Here is a 20,854-nt window from a genome sequence, read left to right on the forward strand (position 1 = left end):
TATATATATTTTAAATCTTGTATTTTTATCATTTTTTTTTTGGGTAGTGCCAAAAACAGAATAGTGTTGAAGCTATGATTTAGTTGGGTGGTTGTTGATGAAATACAAGAAAAGGTAAAATCATAAATGAATATATATCATAAAGAAAATAGGGATAACACATTGAGAAAAGATGATTGTAGCTTACTGAAGATGGAAGTTAATTGATCAACAAGGAAAAGAACTCAGATAGATGAAAACCACAAAGAAGAAGAGAAAACAATTAACAATAACCAAGTTTTTCACATAGAAGCTAGCACTATAGGGTCCTTTGATTTATATAACTGGTCCTACCTTAAGGACAAGTATAGCCATTATCGCCTCAAAATAAAAACAGCATGGCCATTATCTCCCTTGGTTGGTTTAAATACATTAATGACAACCATTTTGCAACAAACTCGAGATTACAATATGATTCGCGCCCTTCGGCGATAGATTGAAGTTACAATATGATTTGTGCCCTTCAGCGATAGATTGAAGTTACAATATGATTTGCGCCCTTCGGCGATAGATTGAAGTTACAATATGATTCGCGCCATTTGGCGATAGATTGAAAGGCGAAAGTACCTACATAGTTACAGGCTATTTTTTACATGGAAGAGTGAATAAATACAAACAAAGCTCCCATAGTGAATGTGCTTTTTAGGCCTAAAATTCTCCAAAGTTCACAAGGAACATGTAATTGACAACAAAGCACTTAGCATATATAGGCTTGTATAAGTCAACTTTGTGGAGTGGGAATATATCATGCTAAATGATTCATCACTGCAAAGGAGGAATATGAGAATTTCAGTGCCATTGAGGAATTGAAAAGATTAGAATTCAGAAGGGAAGGAAGTGTAAAATATAAGCCAACCTTGAAGGCTGAGAGTTGGAGTCTACTATTACAGATCTACCAACACTGCAAAGCAAGGAAAATGTGACTCAGTTTCACACAATTGAAAAAGAGACAACGGTCGAAAATTTTGGTATACTTATAGGACGACAATCATATCAGAAGGCTGCTCTTGCTCTTTGTAGGAAATTTTCGGTGAAATTTCATGCCATCGACATCTTAATAACTCTAACTATCCGGTGTTTTCCGAGTTCTGTCCAAATCACCAATGTGGTGCTGGAAATGACTTAACCAACCATGAGCTACTCGGTCAGAATATTGGACTACTCATGATGTTTAAGGGATTAAGGGCCTAAAGGGTAAATTTACAACACAGGGTCACACTAGTCATGGGAATTTACCTTTGAATTACCATGATTCTTCAGTAAACACTACACAGTACTTCATATGCAAATCGAGCCCCAAAAAAGCTTAGGCACTTGGGTATAACTTCTATAGGGAAAACTGAGACCGAAAATAGCGATAGAAACCTATCCCATGCCATCGAAGTTCTACCAATGAGTTGTAATAACTCAGATAATCATTATAAGGCCTATCATTGAAGTGCTAAAAATATTGGTAAGGAGCAAGTATTTTTAGAACAAAAGTCCGAACCCCCTTTAGGTGGTGCATTTTCATGTTTAAGTTCTATTAAAGTATGATCCTTTAAGAAATCTTACTTTAATTTTTGTCATTGTTTAGAAGATTTGTGATGGATTAGTAATTCAAAACTAGAAGCGACCTTAATGGCTTAACACATAGATTTGGTGTCCTTCAAATATGATATATATTAGAAGATTGAAAGGTAGCGGCAGAAGCACCATTGAGCTCATTTGTCATTTTTGAATTTTCATGCCAAATATTTTTTTTGTTGAACTTATACATTGGTGATTCTTGAAAATGATATATTTAATGAATTTCATCATCACCAATAAATTGTACTTTCACAACAATTAATGAATGTGAAATGCACAATTGGAAATCACTTCGATGAAATTGTAAATAACAAATTACCATATGATGAGACAATAAACTTTCACTCACTTGAAGACCAAATTATGACAGGTGGTGTCACAGGGGTAAGCACAGTCAATAGCTTTGACAGCTTGTCGATCAAAATACCAGTCTCCAACAGCAATTGCTACCGGCTGCATGATAAACACGTTTTAGCGTATCAGATTACTATTTTCTGAGAACAATAAATAGAAAAGGGGGAGGAGTGAAGCTCGAATAGTGAATATATCACAAGGCATTACATATTTTTTCCTTTAATGAAATCAGTTATGGTAGTTACAAGGTTTTCACTCTAAATGAATTAGTGATCGATAGAAAGATGGTATTGAAGAGTAGTCATGCTCTCATGTCATTCTTCTTACTAAGAACTTTGATCATAACAAAGGTTTTTAAGAATCTTTTGGATTCTCGGTAAAAACCGAACTACAGATCGAATGAGCGGGAGATCTAATTCATGGTTCAGATGGTTTCATCAGTTATATTGATTATTCAACCAAGGGAAAACAGGAATACAATAAGTAGTGACCGGACCAGAAACATGGTCTAACCAGTTGAACTCACTGGCCCGGTCCAATTTTTAAAACATCATTGTATCTCTTTCATAGTATATCCAGCACCCCCAATAGAAGAAAGAGTTAAGATTCAAAACAAACCTAATGTGACACTCCACCCACACTGTTTTAGAAGCACGGAAATCTAAATCAGACATACCTTATTGTTGATAAGCGGAGAGTCATCAGCAAACCACGTATCTTGTCTCTCAGACTGGCAATGAGCAAAACAAGAATTTATGAACAATCCAGTTTGAGATGACGATGAGAAGCCTTTCACGTCATTTAGCATTTGATTTCTGAAATCTGATTCAAAGAAGAGATGTAACACGTAAATCAGATAAACGCAGATATGCAATAATTACTATGCATAATCGACATTTAGTAGAGATCTCACCTTGGAGGAACTGAATTTGAGATGAGTTACATTTTGCGTGATTCGATTTACATTCATTCCAAGAGCCATGGGGATCAGCTGAAGGTGGGGCTAAACTTTCTTGAACCTGATGTAAACAATTACAAGAGATATTTAGTCCATATAATAATGAATTCAGTGGTAAATGATAATCAGGTAGCAGCAGCAAGAAAAGGACCAACATCAATAACCACGGTAAGATTCCTAGCTTGCTTACGTTGGGGACTTTTTCTTAGACGTAAAATACAAAATCGCCAGAGCATTTGAAGCAATTTTCTCAATGATAGTTGTATTAAATTTGACTGCTGGGCCCGGGCTTTTATTACGGACTGAGTGTTGGTAGAAGTCCAGGTTATATTTATTTTCTTATTGTATAAAATAGAGAGGAAAAAAGTTGAAAAAATTGCTTCAAGGACCATTTGAAGGGAAAATCCTATTGTACAAATTAGTGAAACTAGAAAACACAGCAAGGAAAACACTGTATATTAACTACTATGTAAGCATATAATTAGGCACATCATCAACATAAAACTATGGGAGAAACATTGTATATTACCTGCCATGCATCATACGCTGCATTGAGTAGAAACAACGGAGTCTGAACATGATTGATCAAATTTTGAGGAAAGAAGCACTGAAGAAAGAGAGTTCAGAAGTTTAAAATTTGCAAGTGTAGCAATTTCAAGTTATGAATTGAATGCCATCCAGAATAATAATTACCGAAGTTGGGTCAAGTTTGCTAAGACAGCTTTGTGGTAGATTTTTTTGCACTCCCTACAATTTTAAAAAACATAAATGAGATGACATATTTATACAGGTTTTACAAACCATATATCAGAAAGTAAAACCACTAAGAAAAAAGTTTATTGCAATGTTGAATCAAATGACTCATCAAAATTGAGCTCAGAACACCATATACCACTAATTTTATAGACGTTTTTAATTACTACATTAAATACTACCTGCAAGTTAACTACACCTCCGAACAGATTCCTCAGTGGGCGCCCCCCAGATACATCAACTCTACATGATTGAACAGATAATCATATCTAAGTTTCTAGGAAAGGGTACTGGCTAGGAAAAAGTTCTAAAAAACAAAATATATCACTTACGCATCAAGGAAAAATCCTGCATCACTCAAACATTTCACTTTGGTAGATTGTGGAAACAAGTTCCGGAACTCGTCACAATGTATTATAGATGCTACACCGCCTGCAGAGCATCCAGAGAGAAGGGCCTGGTATACAATTTTGTTTATGAGCATCCATGCAGAATGGAGATTGAATAACAATATAAGGAGACAAGGGAAACCTGGTTGGCTTTGTTCATTCCCTTGGACATTAATTCGTCCATTGCAGCTAGCCATATTTTTTGTCCTCGAAATTGAAGCTGTGCAGACTGAAAGAAGAACAAGTTCACATGATAAAATCGTAAACCCCAAAAATAAAGCTTTCCATATCCACAACAACCAACAAACCAGCACCATAGGATATATAAGAACCAGTTCATCCGAAAATAGTTATCCCCCTCACCGGCAAAGACTCCTAAAAACAAATAGATTTTGTGACTTTATGTTGAAATTTGAAATTTTTAAATGTCTCCGTTAGGCCATAAGAAAAATGTATATTTCTGTATATAGGTGTATGTGTTTGTGTGTGAAAGAGACAGAGATATGAGTTTCCATACTTTAGCAATAAAAATTTGAAACTGTGAACCACACTGTGTTGCAAAAATTGTATATATGACAACAAGAATGGAATACTGCTATATATATAACGAAAAAGATACATTCTGTCTTACTCTTACTGACCTCATTTTCACTATCTCCGCTGAAAGATGCTCCATCACAGTATCGTACTTTGATTCTATTCCAGTTAAAGAAATCTGTTCACAAAAAATAATGTCAATACAAAAAAGACAACACATAGCTTGTGTAAACAAATCTTGGAAATAGTTTAATTTCACTAAGCAACTAATGTTATGCATGTGAAGGGTAAAGATAAAAACCGGGGTTTTCTTCAGCTTTGTTGCTCAATATCCCTGTGAATGGTAGTTGTTTTTCCATGAACTTTGAGGAACCGCGACGAGTAGTTTTCCTAAATACACAACTTCGTATGGTATTACACCACCCTCCTCCCTGCAGCAAAGTATAAATAAGCAAGCCCGGTACGAAGGTATTTAAAAAGGTACACATTGCAACAAAACAAAAAAGGTGGCCCAATGCACAAGACTTCCTGGAGGATTGATGTAAGCAATCTTATCCTCGCAACCCAATAGGCTGTTTCCAGGATTTGAATTCATGACATTCAAGTCACAAGGCAACCAACCTTCCCGTTGCGCAAATGAACTAAACATATCGGCATAACTAAAAATCTAAAATTAGCATTGTGGTGATAAAAGGCTTCAAATTTTAAGAAATTTGTTAAACCTTGAAAGTAAAAACTATTGATTATTGAGACTCGTGATAAAAATTGTAGGAAATTCTTCTACATACCTCCAATTGAATGAGCCAACTATTTGCACCAGATGCAGATCCAGGATGAAAGTGGTAACCAGGCAATGTTCCATCTAAACAAACTGTCATCAACAGACAAAAATTATAAACTTCATAAATCCTTATCCAAGTAGTGAGAGTAGTAATAAGAAAGTGGCTTATGGGTGAAGCCAACTTTCAAATAATTATAATAGCAGCCTAATGCACGAGACTCCCGACAAAGTGTGCAGCCTAGTGAAGAGACTGTTTCCAATATTTGAAGGTCATCAGACAGACAACTTGTATTAAAATAATTAATTACAATGGCAGCCTAATGTACGAGACTTCTGACACCGAGCAGCTCAGTGAAAAGACTGTTCTCGGTACTTAAACAGATGACCTCCAGGTCATCGGACAGACATCTTGCATTAAAATAATTATAATGACAGCTCAATGTACGAGACTTCTGTCAGCGGGCAGCTTAGTAAAAAGACTGTTTCCGATATTTGAACGGAGGATTTCCAGGTCACAAGACAAACAACTTAAGTTGCGCCGAGGCTCATCCTCACAAAATTAAAATAATTATTTTCAAAAAAAGTTAAAAATTGAAAATGAAAATGAGAGAGAGACCAGCTCCTTTGGAAGCAGCAGATTGAATAAGAGTGAGAGGAATGGTGAGTGGCTGAGGTTGAACGGCGTCGTTTTGAAAGAAAGAGAAGAGAGAGTGTGTTGTGTTTATAGTCTCAGATCTAGCAGAGATAACAAAGGGTAAGATGAGTATCACAAGAATCAGCTTTTCCATTCTTCTCTTTCTTTCTTTCTGAATCAAAAATGCTTAGAACAATAAGAAAAAGCTAAAAGCTGAAAGCTGAATCTCACTCACTCAATCTAGAGAGAATCTTGTTTTCACCATCTTTTTTCTATTTTCTTCAACTTTTAAGTGTTATAACTAAATTAGGAAAAAATGTACACATCCAAAAAGAAATTTTATAGTATTATTGTATGAGAATAAAATATATGTGTACTAGAAGATAATTTATTTTTTTCCATCGTTAATAGCATATATACTATTTTACTTAATTTTAAAAATATTTTTTTATAGAAAATGATTAAATAAGATACATATCATCATAGTAGTTATAAGAGATAATTTATTTCCTTATATCAATAAATATTTTATTCTCTTATTATATATATATATGTGTTCATTGTGACTCTAGATAAAATATAAATAAATTATGAAGGTAATTTATATGAATGAATAATGAGAATAAAGTATTTATGTGTATTATGTGATAATTTATTTCCTTCAATCAGTAAAAATATAATATATATTTTATTTTATTTAATTTTAAAAATATTTTTATAAAAAATAATTAAATAAAAAATATATCAGATTTTTTGTAAGAGAAGAATATAATTGATATCCTTACATTATGTATTAGGTACTTTATTCTGATGAATAATTTATGATAGAGTAGCTTATATTACATTCATTTATGAATAGTTGATAAAAGAGAATCCGACAAGAAATGGTGTGTCGTATCTAGTTTCCTCGAAAGTCACTCAAAAGTCAATAATCACACACTTGTTCCTTCTTTCATAATAATTATAAATTAATACTAATAAATTAAAGACACATAATAATGGTTTCTTGTTAGAAAGGAATATGGAATGTAAGAAAATTCAAGTAAAGAAAATAACTGACTTGGAAAATTAATTGTTAGGTTTAAAAGTACAAGAGATGAAAGAAATTTATAATTTTTTCCAGTGTTGTTAGAACCGGATCAGACCGGACGGTCCGACCGGTCTGACCGCTGAACGGACTTGAAAACGGTTCTGGTTTACCGTCTTAACCGAATGAGAGTTAGACCACTTTGAACCAGAAAAAATTCGGTCCGTTAAACCTGATTAAACCGGATTAACCCGGGAATTAAACCGGACGGCTCACTTAAAAATAATAAAAAATGGGACAATGTTCTAATATTTTGTTTTACTATGGTCCAAAAAAGATAAAGAGATATTATTTCAATATAATTATACATAATTATTAATTATATAAAATTTTACATTTATATATAACTATATATTTATAAATAAAAATTATTAATTTTATGTACGAAATCACCCGGTCAGACCAGACGGTTTAACCGTTTAAACCGGTTAAACCTAATACGGGACCTCTACCGGTTTTACGTCTGGCTCACAACATTGATTTTTTCTTCTCTTGATTGGTTCTCCAAAAAATAAAAGGAAAAAATATATATTTGTGAAATTACATAAATACTCCAAATAAGAAATAACATGTTTACAACATTGTTATTATTACTACTTTATTTTTAGCATGTATAAAACATGGGAGACTCTATATTCTTTGACCAAACTATCTCTAAGAATATAAATATCAAACAAACAATTTTATAGAAAAAACATTATGTAGAAAAAATTCTAAATACATTGATTTGCGAATCATGTGAATAATAAAAATAACAATTAAAGAAATACACTTCTAAAAAAAGAGCAATACAAGCATAATACCCAACATATCATAAGTTCTTCAAAAAATTAGTTTAAACTGGAAATTAAATAAAAAACAAATACATTTTGTTATTTTGCAAAAACATTCACACTCTACATAAAAAATGATCGTTACATGGAATGAATCAAAAATAATAAAAAATAGTAAAAAACATTAAATAGGGTTGCATGAGTTAAAACAAATACGAAAATAAGTATACTCCTTGATTGTAATTAGAAAGGGAAAAAATTGGAGTAAAATGTTAAAGTTTTATTTGTTTTTGTTGTTGTAGCAATAAACCCATTTGAGGAGTTAGTGAACATGAGGAGAAAGTGGATTTGATGAGAGAATATGAGAAAAATGATGGTTTATAAATAAAATAAGGGTGTCATGATAAAAATGATTATTTTCTATGTGTTTTCCCTCCTATTTGAGGAGAAAATATTTTAGCATGAACCACACAATATTTCTCTTCTCAACTAAATAAAGAAAATTTATTTTACTTCCTTTTTTCTTCTATACCTTTTCATTCCTTCCATTTTTAGTAGAACTAAACATAGAGTTTTTCCCTCTTAAGTCAAGTAGTATTTATTGTTTTTCTTATTTATTAAAAGTTATTTCCTATCTTCATATTTTGTTGTCATGAGGTCAAACAATATCTCAGACCAATAATAGATCTAGATTTAAGATCCGATAAACATAAGTTGCATTAAATATTTCCAAATATATGAAATTAAGACAAATGAAATGACATCAGTGCAATTTTATATAACTGAGAGTGCAAAAAGATATTAATTATAGGGGTAACTCATGAAAGTACATTTCAACACCTTTTGAGATGAGTGTACAAACTAGTGTTGTGAAAATTGAACCGGACTAGATAATCTGACTGATCTAACTGCTGACTGAACTTGAAAACGGTTCTAGTTTATAGTCTTAATTGAATGAGAGTTGGATCGCTTTGAACTGAAGAAGTTTCAGTCCAACTGTGCTAAACTTGATTAAACCAGATTAATCCGGTAAGTAAACCTGACGGTTCACTTAAAAATAAAAAAATGGAACACTCTAATATTTTATTTTACTACGATCCGAAAAGGATGAAGATGTTATTACTTCAATATAATTATACATAATTATTAATTATATAAAGTTTTACATTTATAGATAAAAAATATTAATTATGTATAAAATCACTCAGTCAAACCAGACGATTTTAACCATTTAAACCAGTTGAATCTAATACAGGATCTCTCCCGGTTTGACATCTAGCTCAGATTTCACATCATTGGTACAAACTATAAGGAATTAAGCTCATGAGCTATATTATGAAGTTAAAGGAGAGGATAATTAAGCAGAAGATGAGACAAAATATGTGTATAATTGAAAACCTAATTAATTTTATTCTAGAAAGGTCGGAAATGAAGATTACTTATTTGCTAGACGAGTGATGAAGAGATGTCAAAGAAATCAAAAGTTAATGATACAATTAAGATATGTGGAGAACATCAAGTAAGATCTCAAAATATTTTTCTATTGTCATTAGACACACCAAGGATCAACATTCAACATCCACTTATTTGTATTGTTCTGAGATGTGATATTAATACCATAGGATTGAGTAATGGTATAATGGTTGATCATTGGTTTACAATTAAACCATATATGGTTAAGTTATATATATTATAATAAGTATAATATAAATATTTACATATAACTCAAGTATTTGAAATTGTTAATGACTAACTATGTTAAAACTATTAAGTTCAATGTTAGAATTCTTGTGTATTATTTTGAAAATGTTACAAAGTTTCATGCACAAACCAGTTTTAAGTGGTATGGTACGATATGCTTAGACCATGTTTACCAATATTTTTTTATATCACCTTATGTGCCAAAAGATATAATTAGCTAGAAAAATATTTAATAATTATAATTTTAACTTAAATATTTTTCAACCAATCAGAAAAATATTTAATAATACATGATGTGGTACAAAGTGTGGAACAATAGATATATTCCTATAAATATCATGATATATAGTATGAGAATCGATTCAGCAGTTTGAACCAGCTAATTGTGCTTCTTCAATAGTTTGTCCAATACACATTTCACACTTTTATATTTTATAATAATATGTTCATTTGGACGAATATACCTTAATGTGCCATTATCATTTCAGAAGAATGTAGAAATGTATTCTTAATTTAGCTTTGCATTACCAAAAGTACTGCATTATATGGATACGGTGTTTATGTAAAAAGGTGCATTTCAATAGGTGCATCTCTTAATTTAAAAAAAAAAATACATTTCAACACACATTTAGCAATTAGAATTAGCATGCAATTTTTTTTTTACAAAATCAGCATTTCAACATGCTCAGATCGTGTTCCATGAGGAGCCGAACTAAATTCCAGTGGAGAAAGGACTTTATCTCATTCATCACTTGATCAACGCTATTGCTGTCTCTATACCCTTTTTTTTATAGCAACCCACTCATCATTCTGAAGCTTTCTATCATATCTTTCCCTACAACAATCAAACATTAATATTATTACGATTTAATATCTATACACTAACAATGTAAGAGTTTTTTACACTGTCAGCAAATTATCCACCATTGATTTGTTAGCCAACATTGACTCTCGAACAAAAGTAAAACAAATCAATGGTGGATAATGTGCTAACAATGTAAAAAACTTTACACTGTCAGTGCATAGATTTTAAACTCCATAATTATTGACAAAACATTCATATGTAAATATTTCCTAATCTTTTACCTATGATTATTGGTGACCTTCTTCCTCTAAAGAATTGAAGTAGCTTTCATTTGATCTACTCTATTACAAACTTTCTTACATGTGTTTTATGTTATACATGATCAATCTTAAGCTCATATAAAATGTGAAGGTTGTATTAAACAGTCGATAGAACATAAAACTTTATCGAATTTGTTATATAAATGAAGCATTATGAAAACAATCTATAGGTCTACACAGTGAACACTCCTTTGAGCATTTTTATACCATATTCATGCTGCAATACTACAGGATGCTATTCTACCTGAGTTTTACAGGGCAGACTGTACACTACATTTAGGGGCTTCGCCCCAAAAATAGATAGATAGAAGGCTATATAGGTGACAACTGTACAAACTTACAAGCATTTCCAAATTATTTATCAATTCTTAGATTGTTACATAGATGACCAAGCTCTGGTCTTGCATTCATCCATGCACTAAATTTCATATTTGCAGGAGAGGTGCTGTATAGGTAAGATCTGAATGTGATCAGGAAAAAATACCGCCTGCATATGAGACCGAAAATTCGCAAATGGTTACATAAAATATGTAAATTTCTGTATGTGAACAGGAGAGGCTACAATGTAAATTTACCTCAGAGCCTTAATACCCATGTCCATAAAATATGCACGTTCCTCATCATCATCGTCAGTAAACTTCTCCAATTCTTTTCTGTAATAAAGAATATCATCTCGAATGAGCCCCGCGCCTGCGCATCTATTGAAAAAATAGATACATTCAGTACCTTAAAGGTAATAACATAAGGTTAGTGAATATTCTAATCAAACTTTGACTAATAACCTTTCAATAGCAATGTCAGCATCTGCTTTGCTTTGGGGACCATGTATGAGGACTCTTGTAAGGCTTAAAATGTCACGATAGTCACCCATCTTGAGCGCTGTTTCATTTGAAGCTCGAGATGGCAAGTTCTTTTCGGTCACAGCAGATATGTCGGGACCAAACAATGGCTGTGTGACTTTAGATGGAAAATTGGCCTCTGCTGCAAGTCTGATACAGATCATGGCCATTGCATATGCGACTCCGCCAAAACCTGTGTGTGATACGAAAAGGTAACTCCCCGCAGAGCTACGATAAGGCAAGAGTTTAGATTATTATATTTAAATGAATAATTACAGAATATTAACATGTGGAGGTTACAGTTTCTAGACAGCAAGCATACATGGGGAACATATGAAGAATGATTCTGTTATTGCCAGCAACACAATTAACACATCAGATAGAACCATATAGTACTACAAGCCAAGATGTTTTCAGAATCCAATGAGTGTATATTGGAGAAAAATTAAGGTTATCGAATTGTTAACAATCATAGGCTGACCATGATTCTACATACATTTATTATAGATTTACCCAACCAGCACAAGAACAACAATGCCAGTAACACATATAATCCCAGGTACGGAAACTTACTCATCTTTACAGTATTGTATTGCATCAACGTCAGAGGCTAAAGCATCTCTCTCCCTTGTTAAGGGTATCCTCCGGTAGATTATATCATATCCATCATCTTTCAGAACAGAATAAACTTCCACAGGTGTCTTCACGTCATCTGCTACAATGTTTTCCCAGTATCCAACCACAGCAGACTCATTCGTTGAAGGGTTATATTCTTCACGATGCAATAACATTCGCCCACCAGACTGTCTAATCTCTGCTAGTATATCTGCTTTCAGCCGCGCTTCCATGTGTTCCACCTGCATTGTAGTTACCATGAGTTATGCACCACAGTGAACTTTGTGATATGTTCCAATGGATGAACTATAGTACAAGAAGACTCACCAAAGGACCAGTGATTCCCACATGCTTGAGTGTATCAGCAGGTTTGTTTAACTCCCTCAGGACAAAAGGAGTACCATTGATATAAACAACTGCTTCTTCTCTCAGATCCGTCAATATAACTTTTCGAGTAGTCAAGGAGGCATTAGGCTTAGCATCCAAATAAGCTAGCATCTCCTTGGCACCAGAGATGGTTGGAGTTGCCATGCTATACACAGGGTATTCATTAACCTTAAAAGTAATAAAAACAAGTTTTAGTCATAATGACATTTCATAGTCTTTAGTTTCTTTGCTAGTTTTCACAATCTCAGGTCTTTAGTTTTTTATATATATTTGTCAGCAAAAATTGATCAGTCACAATTATCAAAGAAGCATGAAAAACAATTAGATCTTAAAACTATTGATACAATATGAATAATATCATATTACTTTTTTTGTAAGTATGATAATAACCTGTTACTCTTTTTTTAAAATATGAATAATAACAAATTACTTCTTTTTCTTAAATATGAATAATAACATATTAATATTTCAAACTACTAAAAAATATGCTAAAATGAGTCATATTACAAATACTGAAATATATAAGAATATGAAATGCGTAAAATTAAAAATTTAAGACAAAATAGTCAAGTAAACTGGCAACTAGTTGTGCAATTACAAGATAACAAACTGATTAAATGTGAAATCTAGTTTGCTCAGACAACAATGTTCACTAAATGAACTTACACCATAAAACATATTAAATATGCCAATTCTACCTACACTTGGTCCAAAATGCACGTGTAGCCTTACGTTCCCAAACTTGATAATAGTTTCTTACGCAGTAATTACGTAAGCAAGCATACCTTGAAAACATGTGGTGCACCATGTATTTGTATGTGACTGGAAGTTGTCTGACCAGGAAAGAAATACATTTTCAGTATGGAGCCTTTCCCTAGAACAGATCCATTACGGGCCTTGACAATGGCCTCCATCACAGCATCTCCATGTTGACACTCTTGTGGTTTTCTCAACTCCTCCTACAATTTAAATTTAAATTGACATCAATGAAGCAATCCTGCTTTAAATTGGGGGAGGGGGTAATAATTCAAGTAGGAAAAAATATTTACCGGGATAGTGAAATATCTCCCTGGTCTTAATCTGATGCTCCATTTCATAGCCTCCACCTCTGGCCTCTGATGCAACCAATTCCTAAATGTCATTTTGGATTCTCCTTGTCCACAAAAGCCATCAAAGGCTTCACTCCCAAGATATGCTGCAAAAGCAATTAGACGGAAGTAGCGCTCTAAGTACTCACCACCACGACTTAATGCCACCCTCCTCACTCTAGGCTCGACATGCTGTTGATTGAATACTTTTCGATATTGAAGAACAGCTTGCCGAATGTTTTGAAGTGCAGAACATCTATCAATAATAGCATCTAAGGCCTCTCGGCATTCAACACCGTTATCAAATAATGTTGTTATCTTCCACAATAAGAGGATGTCATTTATCCCAAAAACATGATTCTGTTTCTCATCTGTCTTTATTTGTGAAGTATCGGAGGTCAATGCAGTTGCAGTGACATACCCTCCAGCTTCATCTCCACTTGAGAAACCACCATCTGATGCTTCATGGTTCACATCATCACTTAGTATTTTAATGGGCCTACCATTATCAATTCGAAGTTTCACAAGGCAAGCTATGACAGTACCAGTGGTTGTCCTGCCCCTGCCCATCTATTATATCAATTAGATATTATCAGCATGACATGAAAAGAAAAAACAAACAAGTAAACATGCCAATAAAAATTAAACATAAGAGATAAAAGATAAAGAAATTACCTGACAATTGAAAACAAAAGCAGTGTCCTTAACAGCAGAAGCAATATTAGTTGTCAAAGTGTCAATGTCAGAACTTCTAGGAGCTTTTCCATCAGTGATGGGGACACGTGCATACTTAATGGGAAACCCATCAGTCTCCAGGCTTTTAAAAACTTCAACTGGGGTTTGAATCACATCTGGGGTAACATGCTCCCAGGTATCAAAGATATGCCCATCATCTGTTTCATGAATAACCATAATGGCACTGTCATATTGTTTAGCTTCCCGTAGGATATCTTCTTTTAACCGAGCTTCCATTTTCTCCACTCTTTCACAGTCAATACCCTAACGAAAAAGTATAATATCCAATTCACCAAAAATTAGGGACAAATTTAAAAAATAACATTAAATTCAAAGAGACATCTAATTGGATCTTAGTTTCAGCATTTTAGATAAGCCTCATACTATCTTCAGCATTCATATGATCATATATATATATATATTAACATATCCAGGACCTGCAACCATACAAAGTGAAGAATCACTGTCTGTCTCCGTTTGTGTGTGGACTGAAACTGGGCTAAGGCCATGTTTCACATTGATTTTGAAAATAAGAGTAAACCACATATCAAAGTCATAGATTATGATTTTTATGGCTGTAATACTTTATCTCCTGTAGTCCTATACCTCTGAAACTGATATGACACTGAGCACAGCGAAGAGAGGACACTATAACAATGACATAATCACATTTTATGGAAAGAACAAAAAAAAAGCACTGTAAACCCAAAAGTTCCCCATGCCTGACTAACATAGCTCATCTAGACAGTATTTCCCAATTACAACACTACATTCATTTTGCCTGACGTTCCTGCTACCAATTACAACCAAGTTGCTATATAGACATTCTATTGACATATTACAAGATTGGGAGAGCCAGTTGGTTGTATTTGATCTTGGTGGATTACAAGCCAGAAGCCATTTTTTCCAGAAATCAACATCTAGCTTGCAGTCCTCCATCTGTAACTTTCAATTTAATGAACAAAAATGCCAAAAGTAGTGCTTACCGTGTACTCCAGCATGTTTTTATATGGTCTTTCAACTTCGCGAAGGACAAATGGCTTCCCATTAATGTAAATAACAGGTTCTTCCCTCATATTATGCCAAAGTACTGGGCGTCCACCTTTAGAGGTACCTATCCTATGAAGGACAGATCGAATACCATCGATAGTTGGATTCGCAACCCCATAAACTGGAAAACCAGGAACTTCACGGAAATTAGGAGCCCCATCCACTCTCTCAGGTAAACTTTGGCTATGACACCCAGGACAGTGATCACTTTTTAGCACCGTTTGACTACCAAGAACCTCACCGTTTCTCAAGGCAGCAACCACACCCATCTCAGAAGGACGGCCATCAGGAGACTCAGATATCTTCTTCAGAGATGGTTTTGAACTTGAATATCCAAGTGCACCCATTGGATCTCTCCTGAGTAACCTGCAATATCAATAGTTACATAATTCATGCCAAATGTGAATGGACATAAGAGCAACCAAGTTAAATTAGATTACAATTGAAACCCAACAGGTAAATAATTGTCCAATTCTCTAATAGGAAATTTTATTTAAAAAAGTAACAAAAGGTGAATATTAGAAAGAGATAGATATCTAACAGATTCTGGTGAAAATTAGCTATAAACTGTGAGCATATAATGGATATCTCAAATGGGTTTCCAGTCCATGGTCTCTCTTTTCAGAAGATTGGTGTAAAGCACTAAAGGCACACTAAGAATAGGACAAGAGAGACATGCTTTTCCCGGTAAAAAGTAGAATGGAACCAAAGCATAATGTCCAAATCAATAATAAGATCAGCACAATGATGTATTATTTAGAGCCATCTTAACAATAAATGTCTTCAAGAATCTGTCTTGGAGCCAAACATGGAGCTTTTCTACTTACCCAACCAAGCATCATCATAATTCAAAACAGGGACATTCACTATCAGAAGTTAATGTCAATCTTATAATCCAAGTAGCACATATATAAAACTTTAAGGTAAAGACCTAATTGATTAATTAATTTTGAATTAAAAAGCAACATCCTCGAGGACTTAAATTTGGCCAAAAACAACTCATTAGTCAATATCAGTTTGAGTCAAGATACAGGTTCATACTTCCTACACCTAATGAAGAGAAAACAATAGACCTCAAGAATTTTAATTATATTTTAACCTGCGAAGGATACTGTAGAGTTCAGGCCTCGCTCTCATCCAGTCAGCAAAACTACTCTGAGTAGCAGTACTAGAAAGGAGTACAGCCCTTTCCGAATGCAAGTACACAGCAAAACATATTAAAATGTAGTATCTCTCTAAGTATTCCACAAAAAAGAAAAGTGATGCCTCCCTTTTCATCTCATCTGGTTGCCGCAGAATACTACTGCGGTAGGTGGCAATTGCTTCCCGCAAGTTCTGAACCAAAAGCAAGACAATGATTAAGTGTTATTTTAGATGAAATGTGAAAATTCAGCCCACAAGATACAAGGACAGAAATGCAAATCATCAATGAAACAGTTCAAACAAACAACTTAGAACAATCATTATAAAGAGATACCTTATATTTCAACCCACAAGATACAAACAATCATTATAAAGAGATACCTGCATTGAAGCACACATGTCAATGACTTTGTCCACTTGTCTTTTTCCCTCAACGCCACCCTGAAGTATGTCAGCAAATTAGAACAGAATAATAGATAGAACATATTTTCATCTTATCAAAGAAACATTAAAGCTCATTCCAATACCTCTAACACCCGAATCAAGCTTCTTATGACTACATATTCTCCCCTGCGAATTGCCTCCTCTGAGTTAGGCAAACGATCAGCTACGTTGGTCATAAATTGAGAAATTCTACCAATTGAATTGCTTCTTGGAATCCCTGTTGTGTATCAAAAGAAAAACATTTTGTTAATGGCAATTCCACTGGTACACCCTATGATTTAAACTAAACAAAGGAGTAAGAATACATTAAAGGATGTGCCAAAAAAGGAAAAGAATAATTTAAAGTAAATTATTAAATAAATTCAATAATGATATTTCCTTTTTTCCGAGCTGTGGCCCTCACATGTTATGAACAAGGTTATTCAGTATATACACTAGAAATTCCATTCTTATGGAAGTAAAGTCTTATTTATGCATCCTATTCCTATGAAAGTAGTTATTAATGCAAGAACTGGAAGGAACCCATCACAGTCATTAGAATATATGTGGATGGCAAAGATTGAAAACAGATATGGGACCTACTATTGTATTTTGGGTCTAGTAGCCCTCAATCCAATGGGTGTACTTTGAGCTTCTCTTAGTCTCGTAATAGGTTAGTATCACGTCATTTGTTAGACACATCTGTAATCATGCATACCCACTCTAACGACATCTTTATGGTCGTCACTAGCTAGATGCAAGTCCTGTAAACCTAGCAGTAATGTGAAAAACATTGCATTCTTTTGGACATGAACAAAATAGATGTATTGCCATATATACAAACATGTCTGTGTGTGTGTCTATCTCTCTATATATGTGTGTGAGTGTGTATAGATGCTAACTCATACAAAAAGGATGTACGCATCTGCCTTAATATGTAGTGTAATGCATATTCATACTCTTTGGTATGTGTAGTAGACTAGTGCATCTTAAAGAATAAAAGATTCCCCCTTTTCATTAAACGGCAAAAATTAAAACAAATCAAACAGCTGCAATAAGATATTGCATATGGAAGAAATCACATTCTTATTTCAAATTTCTTGGATGAACGATGGTATAAATGAAAGAGAATGGACAATAAAATCTGAAGCGTTGAGTAAAGAAATAAAAAGAGTACCAGAGGCTCCAATTCTGTTGAAGTAAACCAAAGTTGCAACGACCATTCCAGTTGTCGTTCGTCCACGCCCCATTTGACAGTTAAAAACTATCTCTGTATTTACATCAGCTTGAGAAATTTTTTGGACCTAAATCAAAGAAGAATGATATTGGTTTCAGGAAAATGAATAAGTAGATATGAGACTTCTATGTAGTAAATATTTACAAAAGAAAAGACCCTAGAAGCGTAGACAATTTAGCTTTATTCATTAGCAGCTCAATGACAAGGAAATAAAAAGGGAAACTATGTCACCCAACCCCTTGATTGTACCAAAAGAATACAAGTCCAGATAGTGACACCAAATTGGTAGAGTTTAACAAATAGAATGAAAGTAGGGTCAGTCATAATTTTCTTGCAAACGAAATTTATTCATAGGCATTTATTAAAAGGGAAAAAACTTTTTTTTACACAAGTACTGACCAAAATATCAAAATCCCGTTCCTTTGGTGATTTTTCATCAGTTACAGGAACACGCTCGTAATCGACAAGGTATCCCTCCACTTGCAATTCCTCATACACCTATATAGCAAATACATTAACGTTGACGCATTTTTTCCAATAACAAATTGACTAGTCTCAGTCTAATTGTAAGCAAGTGTCAGCCATACCTCGAGTGGCGTCTTAACAGAATTAGACGACACTGGTTCCCATAGGTCCACCATCTGACCATCTGGGAGCTCATCAGTGACAAGGATTTTATTTTCATATCTGTTACATCAATGTGAGATTAATAGACAATGACAACAAAGAACTCCACAAGACAAACTTAAGATAAATACCTTTCAGCTTCCATGAGGATGTCTTCTTTCAAACGATCTTCCATCTGCTCAACTCTTTCTCTATTAATTCCCTGATTTGGTACAGAATGCCACAAATTTTGAAATATGAATCCACTAAACTAAATTCAACTGAAACACGTTAATCCACAAATGGCAATTAGAGAATGGTCAATAATAACATACCGTATACTCGAGGTTGGAGAATGGTCTCTCCACATCACGCAAAACAAACGGACGACCATTAACATACACAAGCTGGTTTCAATTTCAACAAAAGAAAGAGAATGGAAAAGTTAGGAAAAAAATGCTTCAAATAATTTAATTCCACCATTAACCATCAAAGTAGGATAAAAACCTCAAACTCAAAGCCAAGTTTAATTATATAAAAAAAACATACATAGAGCATTTTAAATTTATTATAGCTTATTCCAAATAGTAAAGGTGAGCATCAACACAACAGTAATATTGTTTGCATCATCACTGAATCAAATCCCGAAAACAACTTCTTCCTTGCCAGGTTAAGGCTATATTACAATAAAAACATACATAGAGCATTTTAAATTGATTATAGTTCATTCCAAATAGTGAAGGTAAACATCGACACAACACTAATGTTGTTTGCCTTATTATGAGTTCAAATCCTGAAAACAATTTCTTTGCTTATCAGGATAAGGTTGTGTTATGTTACATCAATTCTTCGTAAACTTCACTAAGTGAGGAGCTTATATTTCAGATAGTGAAAACCTAAAATTAAATAAATAAAAAATGTATAGAAATGGAAATGAATATGCATACAGGTTCTTCACGAAGACTAATCCAAAGAACTTTAGCTTGGAATTGAGCACCAATATGCTTAAGAACATTTCTGATTCCATCAATTGTAGGAATTGCAACACCATGAACATGCAATGACTCAGCCTATACAACAATTCAACAACAAAAACAACAACAACATTAAGAATCAAACGAATTGAAATTTGAATAATTTCAAAAAATTCAAAAATTATACCTGACGATAATTAGGAGCACCATCAATTTGAGGAAAAAGACGTTTGTTCTGACAACCAGGGAAATGATCGGTTTTGAGAATAGTTTTTTTGCCAAGAACTGAACCTTTTCTCATCTTCATAACTTGTTCTGGTTCCTTCGCCATTTTTCTTCAACTTTTTCTTCGATTTTTTCTTCAATTCACTTTTTCTTCTTTGTTTCTCACTCACTGAAACAATGTTAGTTAGTTAGTTGAAAAAATGAATGAATGAAAGAAGAGAAAAACGTTTCTTAAACTTATATAGTGAAGAAAAAAGAAGAAGAGGGAATGAATGAAATGAATAGAATATTATATATTATGGAAAGGAATTATTCCATTTAGATTAATGTAATATAATTATTATGTTATTATTTATTTTTAATGTTTAAGATATTTTATATTTTTTTTTTCGCATAAAAAAAGTGAAACATTTTTCAGGCAATTTTGGATATGGATGGAACAGTATGTAACTGACTCATCTTCATTCCATTATAAAATATATTATTATATAGAGAATAATAGGTTAAACAAATCTTTTCTTTTCAGTTTATTTCATTTCATCCTAAAACTCATGACCAATATGAGTTCGAAGTTTCTTTCGTAACTCGTGGAACTTCTCCCCGATGACTTTGTTTCATGTCTCACTTCATACGGAACTTCAAAATGACTCTATTTCATTATATTCCACCCATATACTAATTGTACATGATGATGATAGTTGTTACAAGTTGATATTTTTTTATTAATTATTGAGTTATAAGTGACACATGTAATAATATTTGTAAGTTATTTTATATAAAAGTATATGAGTGTAATTGATATAAAGATTTATATATAATCAATATATCATTT

General features: G+C 33.3%; 2 protein-coding genes across 3 annotated transcripts; both read right to left on the reverse strand.

Annotated features, from left to right (window-relative positions):
- Positions 644 to 6,288, reverse strand: LOC109329717 (pectin acetylesterase 3). Of its 2 annotated transcripts, XM_019563472.1 has the most exons (14): positions 5,997 to 6,288; positions 5,388 to 5,470; positions 4,901 to 5,030; positions 4,704 to 4,777; positions 4,205 to 4,291; positions 4,006 to 4,130; positions 3,856 to 3,916; positions 3,614 to 3,667; positions 3,450 to 3,527; positions 2,876 to 2,981; positions 2,639 to 2,784; positions 1,958 to 2,061; positions 896 to 940; positions 644 to 804 (listed from the first exon to the last, which is right to left on the reverse strand). In XM_019563472.1, the coding sequence occupies exons 1-14, from the start codon at positions 6,166 to 6,168 to the stop codon at positions 705 to 707; spliced, it is 1,365 nt and encodes a 454-aa protein (XP_019419017.1). In that variant the 5' UTR covers positions 6,169 to 6,288; the 3' UTR covers positions 644 to 704. The 2 variants fall into 2 exon arrangements, with proteins under 2 accessions (XP_019419017.1, XP_019419018.1); XM_019563473.1 differs by lacking the exons at positions 644 to 804; positions 896 to 940 and having other exon boundaries at positions 1,785 to 2,061; positions 5,997 to 6,286.
- LOC109329716 (paladin-like) lies at positions 10,830 to 20,205 on the reverse strand. Its single transcript, XM_019563471.1, has 19 exons — positions 19,985 to 20,205; positions 19,771 to 19,893; positions 19,159 to 19,230; positions 18,976 to 19,046; positions 18,805 to 18,904; positions 18,617 to 18,715; positions 18,158 to 18,284; positions 17,085 to 17,218; positions 16,939 to 16,998; positions 16,514 to 16,749; positions 15,351 to 15,780; positions 14,305 to 14,628; positions 13,591 to 14,199; positions 13,327 to 13,500; positions 12,482 to 12,709; positions 12,113 to 12,396; positions 11,483 to 11,767; positions 11,276 to 11,398; positions 10,830 to 11,187 (listed from the first exon to the last, which is right to left on the reverse strand). Exons 1-19 carry the CDS (start codon positions 20,126 to 20,128, stop codon positions 11,055 to 11,057), a joined length of 3,756 nt encoding a protein of 1,251 aa, XP_019419016.1. The 5' UTR covers positions 20,129 to 20,205; the 3' UTR covers positions 10,830 to 11,054.

Source organism: Lupinus angustifolius, chromosome LG16, assembly GCF_001865875.1.
Source record: "Lupinus angustifolius cultivar Tanjil chromosome LG16, LupAngTanjil_v1.0, whole genome shotgun sequence".
Taxonomy (NCBI): Eukaryota; Viridiplantae; Streptophyta; class Magnoliopsida; order Fabales; family Fabaceae; genus Lupinus; species Lupinus angustifolius.

Excerpts from the sequence above, each read along its gene's own strand:
- LOC109329717 (XM_019563472.1), bottom strand. The coding sequence starts at position 6,168 with ATGGAAAAGCTGATTCTTGTGATACTCATCTTACCCTTTGTTATCTCT. Across the intron at positions 3,917-4,005 it reads GCAGGATTTTTCCTTGATGC|AGTTGATGTATCTGGGGGGC; the intron begins GTAAGTGATATA and ends TCAATCATGTAG. Across the intron at positions 3,668-3,855 it reads GAGGTGTAGTTAACTTGCAG|GGAGTGCAAAAAAATCTACC; the intron begins GTAGTATTTAAT and ends TTAAAATTGTAG.
- LOC109329716 (XM_019563471.1), bottom strand. The coding sequence starts at position 20,128 with ATGGCGAAGGAACCAGAACAAGTTATGAAGATGAGAAAAGGTTCAGTT. Across the intron at positions 19,894-19,984 it reads GTGCTCCTAATTATCGTCAG|GCTGAGTCATTGCATGTTCA; the intron begins GTATAATTTTTG and ends ATTGTTGTATAG. Across the intron at positions 14,200-14,304 it reads CTTTTGTTTTCAATTGTCAG|ATGGGCAGGGGCAGGACAAC; the intron begins GTAATTTCTTTA and ends TTGATATAATAG.